At 38.9% G+C, this 25541-nt stretch overlaps 1 protein-coding gene across 4 annotated transcripts in view; it reads left to right on the top strand.

Annotated features, from left to right (window-relative positions):
* Positions 1 to 2705: 2705 nt before the first annotated feature.
* Positions 2706 to 25541, top strand: part of LOC131235489 (uncharacterized) — an 88127-nt gene continuing 65291 nt past the window's right edge. For 2 of the 4 annotated variants that reach the window (XM_058232677.1, XM_058232678.1), the window contains exons 1-4: positions 2710 to 5560; positions 7507 to 7633; positions 7738 to 7820; positions 18797 to 19038. In XM_058232677.1, coding sequence (XP_058088660.1) covers positions 3149 to 5560; positions 7507 to 7633; positions 7738 to 7820; positions 18797 to 19038 — 2864 coding nt within the window. In that variant the 5' untranslated portion in view covers positions 2710 to 3148. Of the gene's footprint in view, positions 5561 to 7506; positions 7634 to 7737; positions 7821 to 18796; positions 19039 to 25541 lie in introns of all 4 variants that reach the window. The other 2 variants (XR_009166167.1, XM_058232679.1) reach the window with 2 other exon arrangements.

A 25541-nucleotide genomic window follows, 5' to 3' on the forward strand; every position in this document is an offset into this window, starting at 1 on the left:
TTTACGTGCTGTGTAAGGAAGTGCGGGCATGCAACTGTGGACTCACCTATCCTGTCTTGCATTGCAGTATTATCTTCTTACTTGTAAAATGACCAAACTACCCTCACAAAAGCAATATCACCAGAGTCATTTCAGTCATTTAGCCTGTGTGAATCTATATCCGTCTATTCATGATTTCTAATCAAGAAATCCATATTCCAATCCATGGGAACACGCACTCTTTCTCCATTTGCACAGGAACTTCGATCAGTCAAAGAAATCACAAGCAAAAACACTATAAATACTCAATGCAAACACTACCTTAACACAATCACTCAATACATTTCCACAAACGCTTACAAAGTCCACCACAACTTCTTGTAGTAAGAGCTTCTTGGCCTTCTTAATTCCGGTGACATCGACCCCATCTCTGAAAACGATGAGTCCCCAACGAACATGAGCAGTTTTTCTTGTTTTCATCACCTATGTTGTAATTTCATAGCATGTTGGTGTTGAGGCGGTGAGGCCGTTGTCGAAGGATTTCGCTGGCAACAATCACCTGGCGACTTACCCTTTTATGTTTGAGAAGGCGAAGTCCACCATCAAGTTTTGGATGGACCGATTGGTGTCTGGACCCAACCCCAGTGGGCCCGGCCACTAGTTGCCACAGCGAGTATGATAAGATTAGGCATAATATAGAACACCTTTTTTTTTTTTTTTTTTTTTTAAACGTTCAGAACGGGTCAGATCAGGTCTAATCGGGTCAGATCTACTGGATCGGGTCAGCTATGCCCACCTCTAGTATGGGGGAGCAGATTAGCTGGTGTGCAAAGCCGAGCACTAGGCTCCTCATAACTTTATGTTGTACGAACGGTTCAAAGGAGATCAAAGTACCACAATGATATATTCATTATATCCACGCCTTTCTTCCATTTGATTATATCATTTTAGAGCATGATTCCAAAAGTGAGTCATATTCAAAGCTCAAGTGGACCATACTACAAATAGCAATGGGACAATGATTATCACCAGTAAAACATTTGTAGAGTCTACCATAACATTTATTTTCCATCCAATCTGTGATAAGGTCATGCAGACCTGTATGAAGAGGAAAACTAAGTATCATATTGATCCAAAACTAATGTGACCCTATAAGGGTTTCAATGGTACACCTTCAGTCCTCATTGTTTTCTGCTGTGTGGTCCACTTGATCATTGGATCTATTTTATTTTTTGGCTCAACCCTTAAGACAAGCTCACCAAATGTACGAATGATTCGGATACAATACATACCTCCCACATAACTTGGTGACATCAACACATCAGCCGGGTCTTCCTACTTGGGCAGGCCCCACTGGATTCTGACCCAGGTAGCTGCCTTGCATTAGGGTCACCCTACAATCCAAAGTGGACCCAACACCACCTAACATTGTGGGGCCAGCCTGATGTATGCCAGTCATCCACGCTGTCTATCAATTTCGCAGTATCAATTTAGATCACTGTCCAAACTTTGAAGCAAATCCAAATGACAAGTAGACTGCACCATTAGAAATAGCGTCCACCACTAAAAACTCATCACAGCCACAGGTCAGTGATATGTGTGTTTTCCCTTCATCCGGGGCGCCTGGCCTTACCAATAGGTTGAATGGCAAATAAAAATTATGGTAGACTGTGGAAACCTTTCAATGGGAGTGGCATTATCCCGTTGTTCTCACCGTGTGATCTACTTAGCCTAATGCTTTAAAATGATATGCCACTTTAGAGCATTAAATAAAAAATTAATCATAAGCTCAAATGGACAACACCAAAAATAACAGCCCGATAATGATTTTCACCGTTAAAAAATTTGCAGGGCCCACCATAACGTCGTTACCCCTAAAAGGATTTCAACGGTAGACGTTCAATCCTTCATTGTTTTTTTCAGTTTGGTTCACTTTATCATTAGATCTGTCTTAATTTTTGGCTCAAGCCTTATGACGAGCTTGCAAAATGGATGGACGGTTTGGATATAACACATACCTTGTGATGGAACCCAAAGAGCTTGCTGAAGTCAATACTACATAGCTGGCGTGTGGTACACCGGCCAATCCGCTTCCTCCGCACACTTTCCAGAACCGCTTGAGCCCACGTGGGTACAAAACGCCGGATGCGGTTTGTCAAGTGACCCAGCACTAGCCACATAGCTGGTGTCAAAGCTTTGCTAGCTCCCCGCTTATATATGTGTTTTATCCATTCCGTCCATATGATTTTCTGAATCATTTCATGGCACGAGCCTTAAAGAGATGTAAATCTTACGTGGATCACAGTACATGAAACAACGGAGATTGAACGATTTAGTGTTGAATTTTTTTTAATGGTCATGAAAGTTTTGGATCAAGATGATATTCGTGCTTTCCCTTTGTGCGGGTTTATGCAAATTTATCAAGTAACGGGTTGGATGGAAAATAAACGGTGGGCCTTAGAAATTTTAATGGTGAATGATCAATCGACACTGTTTTCCATTGGTGTGGTCCAACTGAGATTTGGATGTGACTCATTTTCTCTATAATGGCCTAAAATGAGCTGGTAAAATGGAATAACAGCGTGGATGGGACAAATATATCATGGTGAGGCCCACGGAGCATTGACAGTAGCTGGCTGGCTGATGTTGGGGTCAGTAGCCAAACCGCGTCCAATGCCTCCCTCCTTAAAATCTCTGTAAATGGTTTTAAACGAACAAATCCTCCATTTTCGTACCCTTTTAAAAACAAAATCTCCATAGAGAGATAGAGAGAGAGATTTCAAACTCTATTTATACCCCCAAAAGCCTTCACATTTCTTCCTTCCTTTTCTTCTCTTTCTTTCCATGGCATTTTCTTTGTAAATCCCTCACTCTCTCTTCTCTACATCTACCTCTCCTACATTTTCGAGAGTTTTTTCAGATTCCATATCCATGGAATTCTCTGCATTCCAAGTAAGTAGATTCAAAATCCCATCCTTTGGTTTTGGTTGAATCCACCCTTTTTTTTTCCCAGCTCTTTTCAAACTAGCTCAGCGAATACGAATCGGGCTTTCTGCATGTGAATCGACCGTTTGATCCGTTTGTGATGGTTTCGGCATTTGGGTTTTGAGGAACGGCCGGTTAATAATATATTGGAGAAGTCCTCGGTTCTGGTTTTTTGGTTTTGGGTATGGTTTCGAATCAGAAGATGGGTTTTGTGGAATCGATTGGATATTCGTTCCGATTTGATGGGACGGTTGGGGGTGGTGAAGTCGCAGGGAATGAGGTGCTGGTTCGTCGCTGTTTGCCGAGTGAATCGGGAGCTCTGAAGAACAGATCAGAGAAGGAGAGCTTGCGTCATTCATTTTTCGAACTCAGCTTGGGGAATTCGCGGTTTGGGTCTTCTATGGGAATGGTTGGGAATGAGAATTTCGGTGAGGAAGACTGTGGTAGTGCATGGAGGAATCAGGGCCTCAATGGGGTTGGGATTGGTTTTGCTTTTGGAGAAGTACTCACGAGCCGTTCGAACGAGAAGGGGTCTGATATTGCACGGAATGATGAAAAGAAGAAAACCCAGAAAGAGTCAATGGGGCACTTAGGATGCCAGAAATTGGGACCAAAATACAGTTGGTGGGGCAAGAAGTCAATGGATAATGTGTCGGAGGTAGGCAATGGCATGGATGTTCAGAAATCACACATTCAAAGCACAGCCATGCCTGATGGCCTCAAGGAGCTGTTACTGAACTCCGGATGGATGGTTGTGTCACGAGAAGGCTTGGGAGAGGCTGTCTATGTTTCTCCATCAGGTTCTACGTATGGGTCTCTTCCAAAGGCTTTGGAGGCCTTTTCACGGGACATTTCCAAGCCTACAAATAAGCGGTGGGGTATGCCTCCATCAATCGATGATGGAGGGCTTAAAAGGAATCATGTATCTCCTGCTCCTGATTTGGCTAGTAAAATAGGCCCTGTCAGTCGAGATGTTGTGAAATCTGTTCAGAAGAAGAAGAGACGTTCAAGTAAAAGAAAGAAACCCCTTGCGAGAGTGGGGCCTGTTAGGCCCACCATGTTAATAAAGGATAAACTACAACGAAGGATGCAGGAGCTAAATGAAGACATTGCCACTGAATCCTTATCACACAAGGATGTCACTTTTTGCATGGTGAAAGAGAAGGCAAAAAGCTGTACTAAAGATGCATCCTTGAGTCGTGAAGTAAAAGATTCAGCTTGCTTGATGTCGGAAGCTGTAAATATTGACGAAAACAGTGCCGGTGATATGCACCAGAATGTAAAATTGTCCAGCATTCGGAGGTCGGCACGTATTAATGGGAAACATGTCCGTGTACATTATGAGTCGGATCTCGAAACGGAAGCTGATGAAGGCGCTTATTTGGATTCATCCAAACAGGTTTCCACGCAACTCTCATTACGGTTGGAAGAAGTGGGACCTAGGGAAGAAGCACCCAAGCTGGTAGCATCTTGCATGGGAGATCACAAAGTGGTAGCGTCTTGCGTGGGAGATCACAAAAGGGTAAGTTCTTGCATGAAAGAAGGAAGCTCGAGTGGTGTAACTGAGAGTTCAGGTTGCTCTAGAATGGAGGTGGAAACTGAAAATTCGGATTTCTGTAGGACAGACTCTATGAATGAAGGCAGCAGTAAAAGCAATTTGCATCAAGACGGCAAATTGCTAGGGGTGAGGAGGTCTGTTCGCATTAATGGGAAACGCGTTCCTGTAGATAGTGATTTTGATTTGATAATGGAGGCTGGTGATGATTATCTTGGTTCATCTGAATGTGTAATTTACAGAGCAGCAAGGAAGGGAATGGAAGCATTGATGACCCCAACTTTGAAAGTTGAGAATGTGGAAGCTAGAATTCCCACTCGGGGCAAGAAATCGATAAAGCAAACAAGTAGAAAGAAAATCAATCACCAAAAGACAGAAAACCGGAAAGATTTAAGGAAAGGTAATGGGGTGAGGACTCCTGTTTCTACTAAGTGCTCTCCATCAAAGAGAAATGGAGGAAAAGCTCTGATTCTAGAGAAACGCTCTCCTTCATCTACAAGTAAAAGGAAGTCTGTTGGTGGTGGGATTTCAAATGGGAAAAAGAAGAAAAAGAGGAGTGGTGGGTGCAGTCTCACGGTTAGGAGGTTGGGGAAAGGTGACCATGAAGAAAAGATATCGCCTGAAACAAAGGCTAGCATACTCTCTTGGCTGATTGATGCTGGTGTGTTGACTGAAAATGAAAAGGTCATGTACAAAAACAAGAATTGTGGCAGTATGTTGAAAGGATGGGTTACTAAAGGTGGAATTCGGTGCAACTGTTGCAAGAAGGTCATGTCCTTGTTAGAGTTTGAAGCCCATGCTGGTAGGGATCTTCGTCAACCCTGGGATAACACTCACCTTGGCTCTGGCAGGTCATTGCTGTCGTGCCTCCTTGAGGCATGGGAGAAGGAAAAGAAACTGAGGAAAGTTGGATTCCAGATAGTAGGAGTTAATGATCCCGATCCTAGTGACGATACATGTGGGGTATGTGCTGATGGCGGCAGCTTGATATGTTGTGATAATTGTCCTTCGACTTTTCATCAGGATTGTGTGATGCTAAAGGTGTTACTCTTTCACTCTTCTTGTCTTTCCATAAATTCTCTAGATGTTCTTTTGTCCTTTTGAAAGTAAAATGCAACTTTTGCAAATATTCTATCATCAGGATTGCGTGATGCTAAAGGTGTTACTCTTTCACTCTTCTTGTCTTTCCATAAATTCTCTAGATGTTCTCATGTCTTTTTGAAAGTAAAATGCAACTTTTGCAAATATTCTAACAAAACTAGAAGAGAAATGTTCCAAGGCTCTCAAAGCACCATAAGTTATAGTGCTTCTAGTTGCATCAGGTAACTTGGACAGTGCAATAGATCTATCTAAACTGTGCGTGAAGTCCAGAACACATCTCAAGGGCTACATGCAAAAATAAGAGTGGTCAGATGATCAAATCCATTATAGATTTGGCCTTGTTTTCTGTAGCCATCCCTTTTCCAACCCATGGACGGGGATGGTTAGGATTGCCTGACAGAAATGATTAGATAATCCATGATGGGAACTATGAAATAGATGGATCGTATTGCTGGTTACACCTATGTTTTGTACAAATGTTCTTGACCGTCCATATTAGATGCCATTGATCAGATGGTTAAAATCATTAGATCAGTGTGATATTTGCATGGTAGCCCATGAAATATGTGTTGGACCTAATGGACTGTCTAGATCAATCGATTGGACAGTTTAACTGCCCCGATGCAACTAGTAGCACTATAACTTATAGTGCTCTGAGAGCATAAGAGCATCTTTCAAACTAAAAACTCTAGAAAACGTTGTGATATGATGATATCTTCAGAATAATTATATATGAGTGTACTGTGATATTTTTCTAAAAAGGCTTCCCTCTCTACAGGAACTCTACCTCTTTCCCTACCCTTCTTTAACATTTCAATTTCTTTCTTTCTATCTTTTTATTTTTTATTTTTATTTTTTAATGCTATTTTCAATGCTACCTATATTATATACCTAAGTGGATATGACTTTATTGTTGTTCAAAACCCTTTAGCATTACCCAGTATACATATTTTTGAAACAAAGAAAGCAAGAATAAGCCTCCTGATGTGATGTGTTCTTTGTTTGTATTTTGAAATATTTTGAGTACTCTTTCGTGGGGTATACTAGGATCGAACCTGCAACCTCAAGGTTAAATACTCAGCACCATCAGATTGAGGTACAGGTTCAAGCCTCGACCCAAGTTTTTAGGTACTTAACTAGTCACGGATCTTTCCATCAATCCATGGTACATTGATGGCTACTTGGTGTATGAATTACATGATATATCGGCAGTGCATATGGTGATGATCAATATGCATTGCACACAACTATACATATATGTGGCACACATTACAGGAATCCGACTTTCCGAATTGTGGGCCTGACGGATGTGTATAAACCCAAACTTGCACTGAATGGATGATCGTAACTGTTTGATTAGTGGCCATAAATGGCTGGTTAAAAGTTAAAACAACATGGTCGGCTGTCCAAATTGCAGAAATAAATGTCTATTTACAGAGGTTCGAATCATTTTATCAATCTCATTGTGAGGCCATACACCACGTGGCTTCCATGATTTGGACGATTTGGATTAATGTAAATTTATGCATGCATGCCATGTTTACAGTGGTTATGCACATGTTTAGACATCTTTACAGTGGTTGTGCACATGTTTCAATCATTATATTCAGCAAGTGTACTGAATGACTCCTATTGCGTGGTCACTGTGGTGTGGTATCAATTTTCCAACTCAAGGTTTTAGAGCTTTTTTTTTTTGTTTTGTTTTGTTTTGTTTTGTTTTTTGTTTTTTGTTTTTTGTTTTTTTTTTTGTTTTTAATTTTAAGTCCACACTCAACACATTTTCTGTTAATAAAATAATTTCTTTAGGTCACTTTTTATTTATTTATTTATTTTTTGTTTTCAAATTCAAGGCACTCTTTGCTATCTGAATTCGTAACCTGTTGCAGGCCCTCCCAGAAGGCAGTTGGTATTGCCCATATTGCAGATGTGCACTCTGTATGATGGTTAAGCAGGTGCAAGATAGAACCCGAGAATCCTTTATGTTACTCAAATGTATTCAATGCGGGCGCAGATGTAAGTAAATCTGCTACCGTTGATGCCTCAATTGGTTGATTATCAGATCCTTTCAGCTTTAAACTTTCCCTTTGTTTAATTGATCACTTATAATATTACTGCAGATCACAGGGAGTGTGCTTGGGGACATGATCTGCCAATGATGGGCTCCGAATCTTTATCTTTTTGTGGGATATATTGCAAGAAGGTATTCCTTTGTTTGCTTAATGCATGCTTTTTGAGGTGTAGGTGATCGTGGAGGTACCTTTAATTCATCATCTTTAGGTGTTGAATATATTGTCCTTTTTCTTTGAAGAAATGCATGGTGGACTATTTTCTTATCTTATTGCATTTTTTATTAGCTCTGTCAAGGCATATTGTCTCCACAGAAATATTCTATGGACAATTGGCTAGCATTTTCTTTACCATATGGCGTGCACTCTTGTTGTACCAGTATCACTGTAAGCTATGGTGGTACTGGATAGAATTGGGGTCCACGTGGTGTATTTATGACATCCGACTGTCCATCAGCTGTGTGACCTCAGGTTACTGCTGGTACCCAAACCTCAGCCTGATTAAAAACTCAGGTGGGCCACATCACAGGGAACAAGTTGAGAGAGGTTGCCTAGCGTTGTTTTTGATAGAGGGCCCCATGTAGTTTATCTGCAATCCAGGCCATTCATAACCTTCATCTGGCCTGGATTAAGGATCAGGCCCAAATTCAGGTTGTTTTGCAACTCAGGTGGGCTTTGGTGCAAGTCAAGGGTGGCTGGGTGGGCAGTCCCTTCCATCTTGTTCTCTGTGCCGTGAACCACACGAGTGTTCGATAGGGCTGATTTTTTGACGCATGGGGCTAGCATGTGCTCACCCATCTGATGGATGGTTAGGTGTCCTGCATACATCACGTGGGCCTCACATCTCCATGGTACCATCATAAGCTGACAGTTGTACTGATACCATTGGAGTGCGCCTTTTACCTAATTTTACCTGCCTAGTTTTCAAAAAATCAGATGAAGTGTTGAGTGATTGAACAATTAAGCATTAGACAAAAAGTGCTCGCTGCTGCTAATTGTTATGTGTAATGTGTCGGTGTGTCATGTGTTAGCTAGTGCTCTATTCCACCTAGAAACTGCACTGTTTACCGTTAATTACTACTTTCGGATCATTATGAGTAACTTTTTTTTTTTTTTTTTTGTTAATTATATTATGGGTCTGATGTACCATTATATCTTATGAATAGAACACAACTCATTTTGTTGCCTTCGATTCTTAATTACATGAGCTGGAGAAGATATGAGAGTGGAAGCAGTTGGGGAAGCAGGAAAGTGACGGCTCTCAAATTTCAGGAAGTGGACTGCCTAGGAAGCATCTATATATGTCATTAAAGATTTTAAATTTCATATCAATAAAAATGGAGTTTTTACAGTAAGCTCCTTGTAAAACATTAAAAAGTGTCCGTGACTCCTTAAAACTAAGCTTCATTAAACACATGTTGTTCCTATTTTATTTTATCCTAAGGATGCAAAGCAAATGGTGATTGATTTGTGGCCCACAAGCCAATGAGACACATGTGCAAGATTTGAGCTATTCATCAGGTGGGGTTTATCATGAATATCCCCCAACCAAAAGTCTGTATGGTCCGCTGATCCAGTGGGTTACATGTGTATGAGAAAATGGACAGTTAGAAGAAAAAGAGCAGTGGCCTGTGTTCATTAGTGGGCCACTTGATGAATGTTCCAGCTTGATTTCTGGGCTAGGCATGTTCATAATGAGTTCCACTGATTGATGCATCGAGAGATTGAAATACATGTGTGAGATCCAGGTTAGAGCATGTTCACAATGGGTCCCACCAATTGAAGTACACTGAAAGATTGAATGCATGTTGATCTTGGCCATTCATCAAGGGGTACCCACCTGAGCATGCCTTGCCAAATCAAGCTGGCCCACTCGTCCAGTGGGCCACATTAATAAAAATGTGTTGTTGATCTTTTGCTTCTAATAACCATTTTCACATACACATAGCCCAACTAATGAATGTACCTACTTGGACTTTATAGCCTGAGGACTCAACTTATCGTTACTACCATCAAGAATATGAATAAAACAAGTACATGCAAAGACCTTAGGAGGTAAATGGAAAGGTTTCTCATGTGGATGCAAGATTTCAAAAGGCAACAATATTCAAGATGGTATACAATTGATTAGAAAACTTGCAGTAAGAATAGCATCATCCCAAAAATGTTTATACAAAAAAGGAGAGCACGCGTGACCTCAGGGGGGGGGGGGGTTTCCTCGTCTAAAGATAAGATACCACAATCCTGCAAAAATGACACTGTTGTCAGTATGCAGAATTTAATAGGACATTGAAATTTAGGGGTAATTATAAAAAGCATTGAACATATCAAACACCTCATCTTAAATTTCATAAGTTAAAACCATGTCATCCTAAAATAATCATCTATAAAAGAAATAAAGTATATATAGCTTGAATTAGAGTTCACATGAGCAAAACCCTAAACATTAGAATGAACTAACTCAAATGGTTTGGATTTCTTCTCAGATGAACTAGGAGGAAACACAGTCTGGTGATGTTTAGAGAACTCACGTGTATCACAAGATAACATTTAATACCTGGAATTAAAGGAAACATGTACTTTAATTTAAACAAAAATAGGTGTCGTAAACAACAATGCCATCTTGACAAGGATTTCCTATTTGACGAGAAAGCACTAGATGCCATCATAGGCGTATCATTCAAGAAATAAATCCCCCTATGCTCATAGCCCCCATTAATTGTTTGCGTCGTCTGGAGGTCCTGAAACACAAGAAAGAAGAGAAAAATGTTACAGAACAATTTAAATTTTTTTGTCAGAGAGCTAACAGATAAAAGATTAAGAGAAAAACTTACCATCAATAGCAGTGACAAAATGTGGCTAACTAGAAGATTAATAAGATTTGAACAAATGATACTAACTAGTCATATGAGAAGTCCGGAGTCAGTGACTCGGGAAGAAAAAGGGGAATACACATGGAGAGCAGTACATGAGTGAGCTATAGTGGCTCTGGAAGTAGCAACAATGTTTTGAACATGAAGCTACATTAAGGCAGGCATCACAGGCCTCTCGGGATTAGGTAACAAAATTACTTGAGGTAGACATTACTTGGGGCATAACAGAAGTTGCTTATGGAGTCTTCTCGGAGTCAAATGAGGCATTACTAGTCAGAGATGATCCTGCCCATGAAGGATGACCAATAATATCCAAACATCGGTTAACAGAATGATTCGTGCGACCACTGTGAGTGCATACACGAGTAGGTTCATCAAGGCCACGACCTCGAGCATGATTGCCACGCTCACCTCTCTCATTATTATGATCCCTACCTCAATTACCATATCTAGAATCACATCCATGACCATGCACGCCCCCTCCTTGGGCTCTAGGGCTAGGGCTATAAGAGGGCCGATCCCTAGTAGTGCAAGTAGATTTGTCAGCTATTATAGGAGCGGTGGAAGATGAGATAACAACCCTATGAACAAGAGCATAAATGGAAGTCATAGAAGGTAAGGGTTCCATCCGATCGTGAACACCCTGATATTCGGATTGAAGCCCATAAAGAAATTGCATAATTTGAGTTTCTTCTCGCTGCTGCCAGATGAGGTCATAATCTTGAGTGTAATGCGAGGGAAGAGGGTGATAAAGATCAAATTCATCCCACATACCCCGGAGGGCAGTGAAGTATTCTTTCTAGGTTTTAATATCTTGTTGAAACTTGCTAATATATGGGATTAACTTGTAAACCCTGGATATGTTCGAAGCCTTTGAATACATGTCATGAATGGTGTCCTATATCTTTTTGGTGGATGTTAAAAACATAATAGAGTTATAGAGGGTTCCATACTATCAAGTAACCAAGCCATAACTGATAGTTTTTCTCAGTCCAAGTTTTAAAATTCCCATCAATAGGGTCGGGATGTTCATCCAATACACATGTGAGTCCGTCTCTACTTCCTAAAACAACTTAACTGATTGAGCTCATTGTAGATAGTTATTACCATTTAACTTAATAGTTGTAATCGATAGAGTATGGGATTCAGAAGACCCCACAATAAATCTGAAAGGAAGTTTTTCTTCCATATTGGTACCTAACCTCAAGAAAACTTGTACACAATAACCTTCTTAAAGAAATAAAAGACCCAAACTAGGGTACACAACTTCAGTTCATACACCACATGTTTGTATCAAAATAGCCCAAAAGAAGCATCAAGAATGAAACCCTAACATGGCACATCATCAACTCTTTGGATCAATGCATTGGACACCTTCACAAGACTTTAGAATATATACCGAGTATCTAGTGTATGGCCAGAGATGAAAAGGGCCCAAAAGTGATGGAATTGGTCCACTATAATCACCAAAATACCACCAAAATCCATAAAGCAATCCAAGGCAAGGCTATGGATAGTTTATTAGGGTCAAACATATCAACCTCATGAAAAAAGTTTTGAGAAACAACATGCGATTTGGAGAGATCTCAAAAAATTATGCTTTTAGGACTTTTTCGATGGATGCAAAAAATGGCTCAAATGTACCTCAAATCAACCCAAAAAATTCGACAAAAATCATGACAAATCTTTTAAAATCAAGCTTCTTCAAACCATATTTTACCCGATCAATATTGTCCATTTTACAAAAGCTGACATCAACAATACCTTTGTTGACATTGATCTCGTAGTAGCGATCGACATGAAAATTCTTTACTTTGATACCAAGTAGAAAAGAAGAGATTGATAATAAGAAATAGAGAAGAAGGGAGAAAAGGAGAAAGAAAAGATAACGAAGAAGAGAGAAGAGTTTTGGGTTTGAAGGAGATGCCGTGTTAGGTCAAAATCGACTAACAAACATCTTTATATTAATTTGAGAGAAAAAATATAACATTCTCTGTAGGAGTACCAAGGATTATGCACATGCACGCACATAATTTCATTGTTCGAAGTATCCCCGATATTATCCGTATCTCTAGCTCGGTGATACCGATAACATTGGTAGTATCGGAAATTCTAGGTATCGGCGATGTACTGCCAAGTATCGCCAAAGTATCGCCAATGTATCACCAATATTTTTTATTGTGTAAATTCCAGGTGTTGCTTGCGTCGCTAGTGTATCGGTGGTATTTTGATAATATCGCCAACAAATTGTTTATTAAAAAGAAATTCATTTCAATTTTTTATGGGCGCATGGTTGTATGCGGTGTTTAATTTGTTGACGATAATATCAATAATATCACAATTTATCGTTATCGCAACATGGGCAATATCGAGACCACAATCTTTTGTTTCCTTTCTAGTTGTCGACAATTTCTTGGCAAAATGTCGTGTGTCGTCGATATTTTGAAATATCGATGGATGTTTGGATGGATGTGATGGTTGGACTGATTTCTTACAAAAATACATGCATTTTGGCCCCTATTAAATGGAAACTTATTATGTATGCATTTTTTTTTTACCTTTTTTTTTTTTAAAAATTTTAAATTTTAAATTTTTTTAAATTTTAATTCCTAAATATACAAATATGTGTATTTTAGCATCTCTTGAAGTTTCACAAAAAAATTCTACCATTTTCCCTATGTTTCCCTGCATTTCCGGTTATCGGTGATATTATCATCGTTATCGATATTATTTCTGTATCCCCAGCCACTGAAACTTGTAGTGATACTGATACTTCGAACACTGTATACATTCCATCTCCTACAACTCTTGTTCTTAGAAAAAGGTATAAGCATTATAACCCTTTGGCCTGTAAGAGATATGTATCGGCTGATGTCACCTTCTTCGAGGATATCCCTTATTTCTCTTCTAAAGGATATTCACTACACGATCCTCCTACTAGTCAGGGAGAGCATTTGCCATGTAATTCTATACCCCTTGCAGTCCATTTTCTTGATGATGCTCCCACTTCTTTTGAATCCACCAAGCCTCTTCTTGTTTATTAGCACCGGAAGAAATCCTCCACTAATTAGCCCTTCATCATTCTATTTGCTTCTACTGGTGGTTCATGCACTTTCTCTCCTTCTCCCGATAATCCTCTTAATGCCTTGGATAAACCTTCTCGTTTATGCACTAAACATCCCATTGGTAACTTTGTTTGCTTTCAAGTATCTTTCACCATCTTTTAGGTCTTTCGTAGCTTCCATATCCTCATTTGTTTATGATAATCTGAAGGAAGCTTTGAGTAGTGTTGACAAGAAACAAGCTATAATGGAAGAAATGTAGGCCCTTGAGAAAAACAAAACCTGAGAGTTAGTTTCATTACCTAAGGAAAAGATGATTGTTGGATGCTAGTGGATTTATGTTGTTAAATATCTTCTTGATGGTTTTTTTTTTTGAACAACGATAAGGCTCTTTTAGTCGCCAAGGTTTACACAAAGACATATAGGGTCGATTATTTTGAGACAATTTCTCCAGTGGCCAACCTTAGCTCCGTTTATGTGGTTATTTCTTTGGAATAATTTTTCTTGGCCTTTATTCCAACTGGATGTGAAGAAGTGTTTCTTATATAACAATCTTGCAAAGGAAGTGTATATGGACCAACCATCGGATTTATTTGTGCCAAATGACTTACATCTTGTGTGTCATCTAAAGAAGCCTATTTATGGTCTCAAGCAATCCCCTCAGGCCTAGTTTGACAAATTTAGTCGCACTCTTTTAGACTTTGGCATATCGATTTTTCTCTTTTTATCTGTCGTCAGTCTGCTGGAGTTATGGTTTTAATATGTGACATAAGGAAAATTTGTGGAGAGAAGTAGTGGGAAGAAAATATGGAGTCGAGGATGGGGGCAAATGGACAAAAGCTTCTTCGTTGTATAGGGCCTCCTCATTATGGAAGTTGATGAATTCATAGAAAAATTTAGTTTTGAAAAACTTGAGGTTCGTGCTTGGGAATGGCAAGAAGATTCATTTTTGGGAAGATGTGTGGGTTGGAAGTAAAAAATTGAGCATCTCATTTACCCATTTAACAGGTATTGCTATAGAGCTGAATATTCTGGTAGAGGGGTGTTTCTCTGTTCGAGGCGAGGAAGTTGGGCTCCTCCCTGCAGAAGAAACCTAAATGATGAAGAGATAGAGGAGTTGATTAGGCTTCTAGATCTTGTCATCTCAACATCCATTATTTTTGGAGGAAGATACTTTGGTGTGCCTCATTGATAAATCGGGATAGTTCTTGCTAAATTCTTTTTGCAAGAGATTAGTCGGGGTGCATGTTGATCAGGCCGTATGTCATGTAACCTCTATTTGGCGTTATGGAGCTCCATCCAAGGTGGCGGCATTTGCTTGGTTGGTGGGAAGAAGGTCATTTCCGTCAACAATCTTCGAAGGCGAGGCATGATAATCCCAAATGTGAGCTTATTATGCTATAAGAATGAGGAGTCGGTCAATCATTTATTTATCCACTGTCCGTTTGCCTCTAATATTTGGAGTGGATTCCTATCCCTCTTCAGAGTCTCATGGGTTTTTAAAAGTTTGGTAGAATAGTTTTTTTTTTTTTGGATTGACATGGAGGGGGTAGAAGTAAAGTCAGGAAACAAGTTTGATACTTATGTTTATTAGTAGGCCTATGGAGTATTTGGTTGGAGAGAAATAGTCAATGTTTTAAAAATTGTAGGAGCGGTCCATTGGAAGCATGGTGTGTTGTATTGGTCGTTATGTAAAAGGTAATGGTGGACTGTTACATGTTAGGGGGTCGTAGAGGCTGTAACGGCTGTCATGGAAAAAAATGACCTGTAAAGGTCGTTACAACCCCTGTAACTGTCAAACAACCATTTACTCCAAAAGCTTAAGCTGTCAGAGTGTGGTGTATCAATGTATATCAAGGGACTTTATCACTTCAACACCCCCCCGCACGTGCGGGGTGAGAACTCCGCACGGGAACATACTGACGAGGGTGGAGGGACACTCACGCCATAAATAGGTCGGGCTTAATTTCCCGGTCTTTGGGTCGGACATGATTTTCCTGATCCCCCGTGGGAGAATAATATATTAGCGAGGCATATTTGCTGCTCTCGAGATTCGAACATAGGATCTTCCTCTTTGATACCATGTCAAACAACCATTTACTCCAAAAGTTTAAGCTGTCAGAGTGTGGTGTATCAATGTATATCAAGGGACTTTATCACTTCAACACCCCCCCGCACGTGCGGGGTGAGAACTCCGCACGGGAACATACTGACGAGGGTGGAGGGACACTCACACCATAAATAGGCCGGGCTTAATTTCCCGGTCCCTAGGCCGGACATGATTTTCCTGACCCCTCGTGGGAGAATAATATATTAGCGAGGCATATTTGCTGCTCTCGAGATTCGAACATAGGATCTTCCTCTTTGATACCATGTCAAACACCATTTACTCCAAAAGCTTAAGCTGTCAGAGTGTGGTGTATCAAAGTAACGACCCGTTATGCCCCCCTTAAAGGCCATAGCGGCCCCATAACGGTCCATTATGGGGCTGATACAGGTTTTTTCGGTTTGGTTTTTTTTATTTTTTTATTTTTTTATTTTTAAATTTTAATTTAAAAAAAAAAAAGAGACTATAACAGTCGTTAAAGGTAGCGATGGCGGCTGTTACAACCATCGTTACCATTACGGAATACCTTGATTGATAGTCTTCATTAGGGCAAAGCAAGATGTATTAGAATGGGCGCAAGCAACTAATGTTCTAGCTGCTGATCTGTTTCCAGCCAGTTAGTTTGAGTTGTAAATCCTTTTGAGTTTGGTTTTTCTTTTGTACTTTTCTTTGTATTTTTTGGCCTTTGGCCTTTTTTCTTAATAAAAGTTCACTATTATCGCTTTAAAAAAAAAGTGGGTGACATTGTGTTGTCTGGAAACGATATTGTGGGTGTTGTTGCTGTTAAATCCTTTCTTAAGACAAGATTTGAGATCAGAGATCTTGAGATTCTTTGTTATTTTCTTGGAATTGAGGTTGCTTAGTCTAAGTCTAGAATTGTTATATCTCAAAGGAAATATGCTCTTAATCTCTTGTCACAGATTAGGATGCTTAGGTGCAAAGTTTTTGCTAAACCTATGGATGTTACTCAGAAAATTGGCCTCAATGGTCCTTTTTTATCTTAGTATGGCCGGTTGGTCGACCGACTCATCTACTTGACTGTTACACAACCTGATGTTTTATATATTGTGGGTGTTGTCAGTCAATTTGTGCATACTCTTCGCACAACTCATGTCACTGCCATGTATCAACTTCTTTGTTATCTAAAGCTGGCTCCCGGCATAGGTTACGTTTTCAACGGCATGGATATCTTCATATTTTTGGTTACTCTGATGTTGATTGTGCTGGAAGTTTTAATGGTCAACGGTCTATGTTAGGTTACTGTACTTCGCGGGTGGAAACCTTGTCACTTGAAGAAGTAAAAAGTAGTTTGTTGTTGCTTGATCCACTGCAGAAGCTGAGTATAAGGCGATGACTCATGCTACATGTGAGCTTATTTGGTTACAACCATATTACAGGAACTTGGCCATCCTTCCTCGAGTCCCATTCCATTATATTGTGATAATCAAGCTGTGATTCACATTGGTAGCAGTTTGGTGTTTCATAAGCGCACTGAGCAGGTTAAGGTTGATTTTCATTTTATACGGGCAAAATGTTGCTAATAAGGAGATTGAGATCCCTTTTGTTTGCTCAGGGGAGCAGTTGGCCGATATTCTCATTAAATCTCTTAGTCGAGATGCTTTTCATTGTATTATTGACAAGTTGGGCATGATTAATATCTATGCTCTAACTTAAGGGTATTATAGGAGATGGAATATATGTAAATTGTGTGCATATGTGCACATAGTCCTTGGTACTCTATAGAGAATGCTATGTGTTTCTCTTAAACTAATATAAAGATGCGTGTTAGTCAATTTTGACCTAACACAACATATCCTTTCAACCTAAAAACTCTTCTCTTTTCTTCTTCATCTTCTCTCTCCTTTTCTCCCTTCTCTATTTCTTTTCTCAATCTCTTCTTTTCTATTGAGCTGTTAGGGTCTTTCTATTGGAAACTCGTTTTCCCTTTTGAAATGTTTTTTTAAAATCAACTTCTTGTTACAGAGAATGCTATGTGTTTCTCTTAAACTAATATAAAGGTGTGTGTTAGTCAATTTTGACCTAACACAACATGTCCTTTCAACCTAAAAACTCTTCTCTCTTCTTCTTCATCTTCTATTTCTCCTCTTCTCCCTTCTCTATTTCTTTTCTCATTCTCTTCGTTTCTATCAAGCTGTTAGGGTTTTTCTATTGGAAACTCATTTTCCCTTTTGAAATGCTTCAAAAACAAAAAACAAAAAAAAACCGAATTCTTGTTAGTCTCCGAAAAAAGATCCAGGCTGCACATTAGGTGTGTAAGTGTTCGACAGTGTAGTTGACATGGCCTAAAAGTGAGCTGGGTGGCTTAGAAGAGTGACTGTAGCATATGCAATCTTACATGTGAAGCAAGTGTTTGCCAGGCGATTCTCTATATTCTGTGGTTGGTCCAATGTTAGGATTTTCTTTTCTGAGGCCATCCAAGGGAAAGCTTCTATTTCTGGAGGAAGAGAGTTTCCCCTGAAATTGGCACATGGAGACAACACACTTCTCTGGACATTAAAGAAATGAAGAGAGATTTCCATTTCCAAATTCTTTTTCCACTAGTATTTCACAGAACAAGCACTGCCCAAGATCCTCGATAGAACTATTCTTTTCTGACATTCATGCAACTCTTAGGACCTTTTTGGTTGCCACTTAAAAAATGAGTTCATATCATTTTATTTAATCATAATTATGTATTAGAGACCAATTCTTTTGGTAAGATTAAAAAATACAACCAGCAATTAATATAAACTATGATCTCTAATACGTAATTGATATTAATTAAAATGAGATGAATTCATTTTGAAGTGGCACCCAAACATGGCCTTAGTTTTATTTTTGGTGAACTTAACTTTTCAGTTTAAGTTCTCCTTGTTCGGACTGATTTCTGCTTTGATCAAGTAAGATATGCTTTATTTCCTTGTTATGATATTGTGTTGAAAGGGCAAATTATGAATAGTTGCGCTCCACTTCATGATAGGACACTTTATTAGGTACTTCGAATATCTGATTTGCCAGTGTCATAATGGTTTCATATTAATATAACCTTTCATATTCTTAAATTACAGGTAGCTGAAGGCCTTTCCAATATGCTTGGAGTTACTAAACCAACCGAAGAGGGTTTTTCATGGACTGTATTACGGCGTATTGATGAAGACAAGGGCATCAGCTCGAATAAAAAGCCATCATTTATCATGGAATGCAATGCAAAACTCTCCTTGTCCCTTTCTGTGTTGGAAGAATGCTTTGTTCCTTTAGTGGATCCAAGATCGAGTCTGGATATGCTTACTCAAGCAGTTTACAATTGCGGGTTTGTTTCATCCTGAACTATTCATTTATGTGCTGCATCGAACTGTCGATTTTATTTTATTGTTTCAACATTCCTGCCCTTGGGGTAGATACTTCATCCATTATGTTTTAGTGTGCTTATGATATTATCTTCACTAATTTTGAGATCTGTTTTAATATCTATATTTTTCTAGTTTGATGATTATTGATTCGAGCCACACATCTATGTGCTAATGTGCATTCACTTACACCTATGCAAACCCACAATTCTTCCTTGCTTACAGGTCTATAGTTTTTTTTTTTAGTGCCAATATTTCCTGGAGTAAAGAGGAACCTTAGGATTTTAGGGCACTTTGGGAGTTCCCTAATTGCAGTGGACTATGCGCTCTGCCTAAATCGTGAGGGGGACAAGAATAGCTCTGAGCAGTTCTTATCCAACTTGCAGTTTGTTGTGAAAAAGCTTGGAAAAGTGAGCCTGTTTGATGCAGCTATCATTTTCCACTCTGCCTTGGATTGCTTTTGCTGAAATTTTTTTGAACCAATCCTGATTAGGTAGGGCGGAGTTTGTCCTTATCTTTGGATGTTCCACATGTTAATATATTACCTAAATTGTTGCGTTTACTTCGTTTTGGTGTGTTGTCTTAATTTTGTATGTTGTAGCCTCTATTTTACTGTATATAAATTTTCTTTTTTTCTAAATTCTTTTGTTTTCAGTGCCTTGTCAACTTCCCTGGTGTAAGGGACATGGAAAAATACTTTCAATTGAATTGTTTATTTATTTATTATATATTTTGCAAGTCTTCCATTGAGTGAGTCTATGGTGCCCAAAATTCTCTAGCATCCTAGGGAAAATGCCTTTGTAAGGTTGCAACTTACAATGTCATGCAGGTTAAAGGCTTGTGAAAAAAGTTTTAGAGCTTCTAATATTGATTGAACAATTGGGTGCCTTCAACCCTTAATATACGTCTTCAAAAAGTGCAGGGACTTCTTTAAATTTTTTTTTTCTTTTTCTTTTTTGCATCAGTAATGCAAAAATGTAGGGACAAAATTGTTCCTATATAAAATTTACATGTGTTGTGCCCTTCCTTTTAGGGCCTATTTGGATACATAGAAAGCAAAGGAAACGAGATTCCCTATGAAACTAACTTCCATTGTTTGTGAGGCCTTTCATTGTGGGCATTTGTGGGAAACACTATTTCCCACTTTTCTCTTTTTATTGGAATAGTTAGCCAAGGAGGCGCAAATGCACGTCGAACATAGTGATTTTATAATTTAATTGTAAAAATAAATAATTTCAATAGTTTTAAAAGGTTTATTAGAAAAATCATTAAAGTTCCTAATTATTATTTAATTTTTTGACAAAAATATTTAATTAAAAAGCACAATTATATGAAATTAGGGCTGCCAATTGGCTTGGCTTGGGCTGGGAAAAATAAAATTTTTGAATAGGCCCATTTCGTCAAGCCCATCCCAAACAATGCAAAATCCTAGTCGAAGCCAACCCCAAGGCCCATCTTGTTGATAGTATTATATAAAATGGTAAAATGATTGTTTTATTAAAATAGAAATTATTATTAAATATTCAAAATATCGTCCCGTCTTGGAGAAGGTTATCTCTTTTAAAATATTTAAAGAATATTGAACAATATTTTAAAATTAAATAATTAAAATATTTAACAACAAATAAATTTACAAGTATTAAGATTTAAGAGGTATTGGTATTTTAATATATTTTAAATTTAAATAATTTTAAAATATTTTAAACTATTTAAGTCGAATAAATAAGCTTCATTAAAATTTCTATAATTATATATTTTGATTATTAAAATATTTAATAAAAATAATAGTACAAACTGGTACAGTGATTGTTTTTTGAAATGTTCACATAATCACAATATATGATGCATGTGAACATATAATAAAGAGAATTTTACTGATATAGGTTTCGTAGCTAAATTCTTATGTTAGTTTTGTACCATTTAGAAAAATGGTGGTGACTAGAGGTGTACACGAACTGAGCTAGCTCGGTTAGCTCGCTCGACTCGACTCGAAAAAGCTCGATTCAACTCGGTTCAAAGCTGAGTTCGAGCCGAGTCGAGCTAATTTTTTGAGCTCGAAAATGAGTTCGAGCTGGCCTCGGCTCGACTTGACTTGGATCGAACCCAGCTCGAATCGAACTCGGATCGAACTAGTTCGGTGACTCGGTTACTTTGATATTGATGTTGCTCACCAAGTGTTAGATGAAATGACCCAACGAAGTGTGGTTAGTGGCAAGGAAGGTATGTATATGAAACCAATACTCTTTTTTTCTTGATTTTTATTTTGCTCAGAAGGTGTTTGATAAAATACCTGTAAAACCATTGCTGCTGTCTTAAATACAGTGAAATTTTGAAGGTGCAGTCCAGGTGTTTGTGAAAATGCTGCACAGGGGAACTCGGCTCGAACTGGCCCGAGCTGCTGACCGAACTGAGCTGGCCAGTCAGGCTCGAGGACCGAGCCGAGCCGATTTCGAGCTGAGGTTAGCTAGTGGCCGAGCCGAGTTGAGCTGAGGCCAGCTCGACTCGATTCGACTCGATGTACACCCCTAGTGGTGACTTTGCAATTGTATGCATGGTGTAGTTGTATAGAAAGCTAGACCATCCAAGTAGCTAAGTGAATTGTAGAGAGTTGAAAAAAAAACTGAATGGATTAGCCAAGCCATTTGGTTTAACCCATTGATGCAGGACAGAATGATCTAACCTAATATGATGTCATGAAATTAAAAGACATTAACTAGAGCAATGGAAGGACAAAATAAAGCTAATTTGCCATAAATTTAGAAATTTCAGACTCATGACATGTCCAAATTCAATCTTATGACAAATCACGCATTGCGAATCTCATAAATTATTGATTAACTAGGACTTATGGGAGATAGAACCCCCATCCTAGCATAGGAATTGATCTAATTTAAAATGGAATCTCTTGGTTTGTTAAAGGGCTTAAGAACTAGGGATTTGAGATTTGGGGATTTTGGAAAATTAGGTTTTGCGAAATTAGGGAATTTTAGGAAAATTTGGATTAGGGTTTTAAAGACTTAGGGTTAGGGTTTTAGGGATTCAGGGTTAAGGTTTTAGGGATTTAGGGTTTTGAAAACTATGGTTTTAAGAATTAGGTTTGGGTGGATTTGGGGTTGTAGAAAGAAGAAGAATGAAGGTTGAAAAGAAGAAAGAAGGAAAAAAAAAAGGAAAAATGAATAAGGAAGAATAGAAGAAGATAAGATAAGATGATACCTTGTTGAGAAGAGAAAAAAGTAGAAAAGATAACTAGGGAATCGCTCCTTGTGGTTTTGCAGCAGTAATCTAATGATCAAATGTTTTTTTTTTTTTTTTTGCTTAATCTCAAAGCAAAAGGAGAAAAATCACTTTCATTCATAACATGCATCATGGCTAAGGTGGGGACGTCCACCCTTTATAGTCTCATAAAAAACTTTTACAAATAGGCACTCTCAGATAAGATTCTCAACATAAAAGACGTTTAAAGAATTAAAGGTTGTTCTTAACTCCCTAATCTCAACACAAATATAGGTCATACAAAAAATAATGAAACATGTAAACAAACTAAACAACTAAACTATTTCATGGCCATGGGGATCCACGATCAAAATGTCCAATGATGATGATCTAACCGTCAAAATGGTCCACGGTCGAAATCCAACCGTTAGAATGGTCCATGGTCGAAATCTAGCAGTCCAAATGTGTCCATCAAGCTCCTATATGCAACCCATGCGCATCTTCTTAGTGTGAGGTCCTTAAAGATGCACAAACATGCACTTGGGGTCTTCAACGTGGCTAGGAATGTGAATTGGGCCAAGTGGGCCTGTGTAATGGTCATCTAGCCATGAGGAGATTGGCTCAACCCTCCTCTGGTATGGTGCACTGATGTCCTTATCACCCATTGTACTTTGTTAACAATCATGTTAACTGTCCATTTGTTAACCACCAATAGGATGTTGGAATTGTTCTATCATGCTTATTTTCAAGCTATGCTTCCTTCAAAATTTGAATGGTTTGTATTGGCTTGCATGCCACATGCTTGGTGGGGGAGTCACCACTCTTTAGTCTTTAGAGTATCACTGTGGTGTTGTTCTTATTGTTCCGTTGAAACTTGGTAATTGGTGGAAAGCAGGACCATGGTGTCCCACTTGGTAATTGGTCCACATTCAATTTTGCCATGTCTTCATGATCCGATCTGTTAGTCTAATCGACCCCACCATCAATAGACCATCCCTAAATCTCCTTGGCAGGAAAATCCGGACCCTTTGATTGATGGCTACAAGTAGACAATTAAGAGATATATGACAATGGTTCACATTCAAATGAAAACAAGCTAAAGAAGGGATGACCAGGACCTTCCATTCTGAGAGATATTTGTCTTGTGGTCCATCCATGATAGGTAACATCAACTCAAGTGGACAATTAGTGGATCAACCAATGATCATAGCCATTTGATTAGTGGCTAGCAAATGGATAATTACTTCCAATGGTTTACATTCAATAATTAGCCAATTTCCTCGTAGGACACAAAGTGAATGAGCGCCTAATTTAACCAACCAAATTGTGAACTAGCCTTCATATCCATTCTCACCACCTCAATCCAAGTCCTTTTAATCCTTCCTTGTTTCCTGTTTTGAGGCTTGTGAATCTTGATCAATGGTCCCCTCCCCCCTCCAATTTTCTTTGCACTCGCTCCAGTCTTTGTATTGCGCAAACCTGTATGGTTTGGTGCTTTTGCTGGCTAAAATTTTCAGGAGGTCTTTGCCAAGGTGACCTGCTCTCCCCCTTCCCATTTGTTATTTTTTTAGAAGCTCTAAGTTATATGTTAAGTAGGGGTCAAGAGGTGGGTTTGTTTAAGGAATTTTAGGTGGAGAACTTCCCTAATCGGATTTGCCACCTTCAATTCACAGATGATAGTCTTTTGTGTTGTGAAGCTAGTGAGTCAATGGTCGATCTGTTGAGTATGACCATTTACTGGTTCGAAGTGGTTTTTGACTTAAACGTTAATTTGTGCATAAGTAGTTCTTTGGGCTCAACATTTCAAGGGAGGGAACAATTCATTTGGCCGAATCCTTCGGCTATTCAATGGGGTTTTTGCCTACTACCTATTTCGTGCCCCTTTGTGTGGGTAAACCTCATTTGCATTTGTGGGATGAAATGATCGAGAGAATGGAAAGGAAATTGACCCCATGGAAAAACCAACTTCTTTCCCTGCGAGGAAGGATAAATTTGATCAAGTCATGTATGTCAAACTTACTTGTTTACTTTATATCTTTGTTTCATTGTCCCTTAATGCAGGGCGGTCTAAAGTAGAATGCATGTGTGAGCACAAAAATGATCCAGCAAAATAAACTAAGCAAATCAATTGAAATATTCACATTCCACATCATAGTAAAGATAATAATAAAGGGAACATGCAATGGTTGCAGACCATCATCACAATCTTGTGGTACCGTATTCAAATCATGCATGGATTGGATCCGGCGAGGGATGGGACCTCCCGATCTTGCATTGTTTCAATCCAACAATCAATGCAGCTTCTCTAGTCCAGGAAATCAAAGGATTTCTGGAATGGGGACGATTGAAAAATCTGAGAGAGGGTTGGGATCAATTCTCAGATTTTCAGGGTTAATAGCAACAAAAAAAAGAAAAAAAGACTAGGCATAGAAAGAGAAGAAGAATGTTGGAGGGCTAGAAATAGAAGTTAGAAGAAGAGGAGATTAGGGGAAGAGAAGAACTTACCACAGAGAGAAAGGGGAAGGTGGCACCAAGCTTTCATTAAAAAAATATCATTAGGTTTAGGGTAGAAAGCACCCTATTTATAAAAATCGGATTTAAAAGAAAATGATTAAACTACCCCTATAACAAAAGGAAAAAAAAAAGTGTAAAACAAAGCTTTCTAAAAATAAAAAATAAAAAATCATGCGTAACAGATCAGTCTTCTAACTCATCCTACATGTGTGTCCTCCTAATGTGGGCCTTCAATTAATCCAAGGACACGTGTAAGGTCTTCAAAATCATCCTTAGTTGTGCAATTAACCAGATATTCAAAATCATCCTTAGTTGTGCAATTAACCGGATCTTCAAATTCATCCTTGGTTGTGCCATGAACCATCATCAACCATAAAGATGTATTCATCGGCCGCCTTCGTGTTTGATAAACATTGAAGGGTCTGATGTCCTCATTAACTCCCCTCGGGTGAGAAGAACTCGGGTCCGATGAGTTAAAACTTTTGTGCGTCTCGGGAAGGTCCGAATCAATCCGCTACAATTCCACTTCTGTAAGCCGCGTGGAATCGAATGGTGACTTGTTCTTCCATTTGACAAGGTACCTTTGGAAGCCCCCATTTCTTGTGGAAACAATCTCCTCATCCACTATCCCTTCAATCTCTTCCTTATGGTCAATTGATAGTGGAAGGGGTGGAGTGGGTTGAGAAGTCGGAAAGTGGCCAAGGGTGGGAAGAAGAAACAATGGAAGGGTTAGGACAGA

This window comes from Magnolia sinica, chromosome 19 (genome assembly GCF_029962835.1).
Source record: "Magnolia sinica isolate HGM2019 chromosome 19, MsV1, whole genome shotgun sequence".
NCBI classification, from domain to species: domain Eukaryota; kingdom Viridiplantae; phylum Streptophyta; class Magnoliopsida; order Magnoliales; family Magnoliaceae; genus Magnolia; species Magnolia sinica.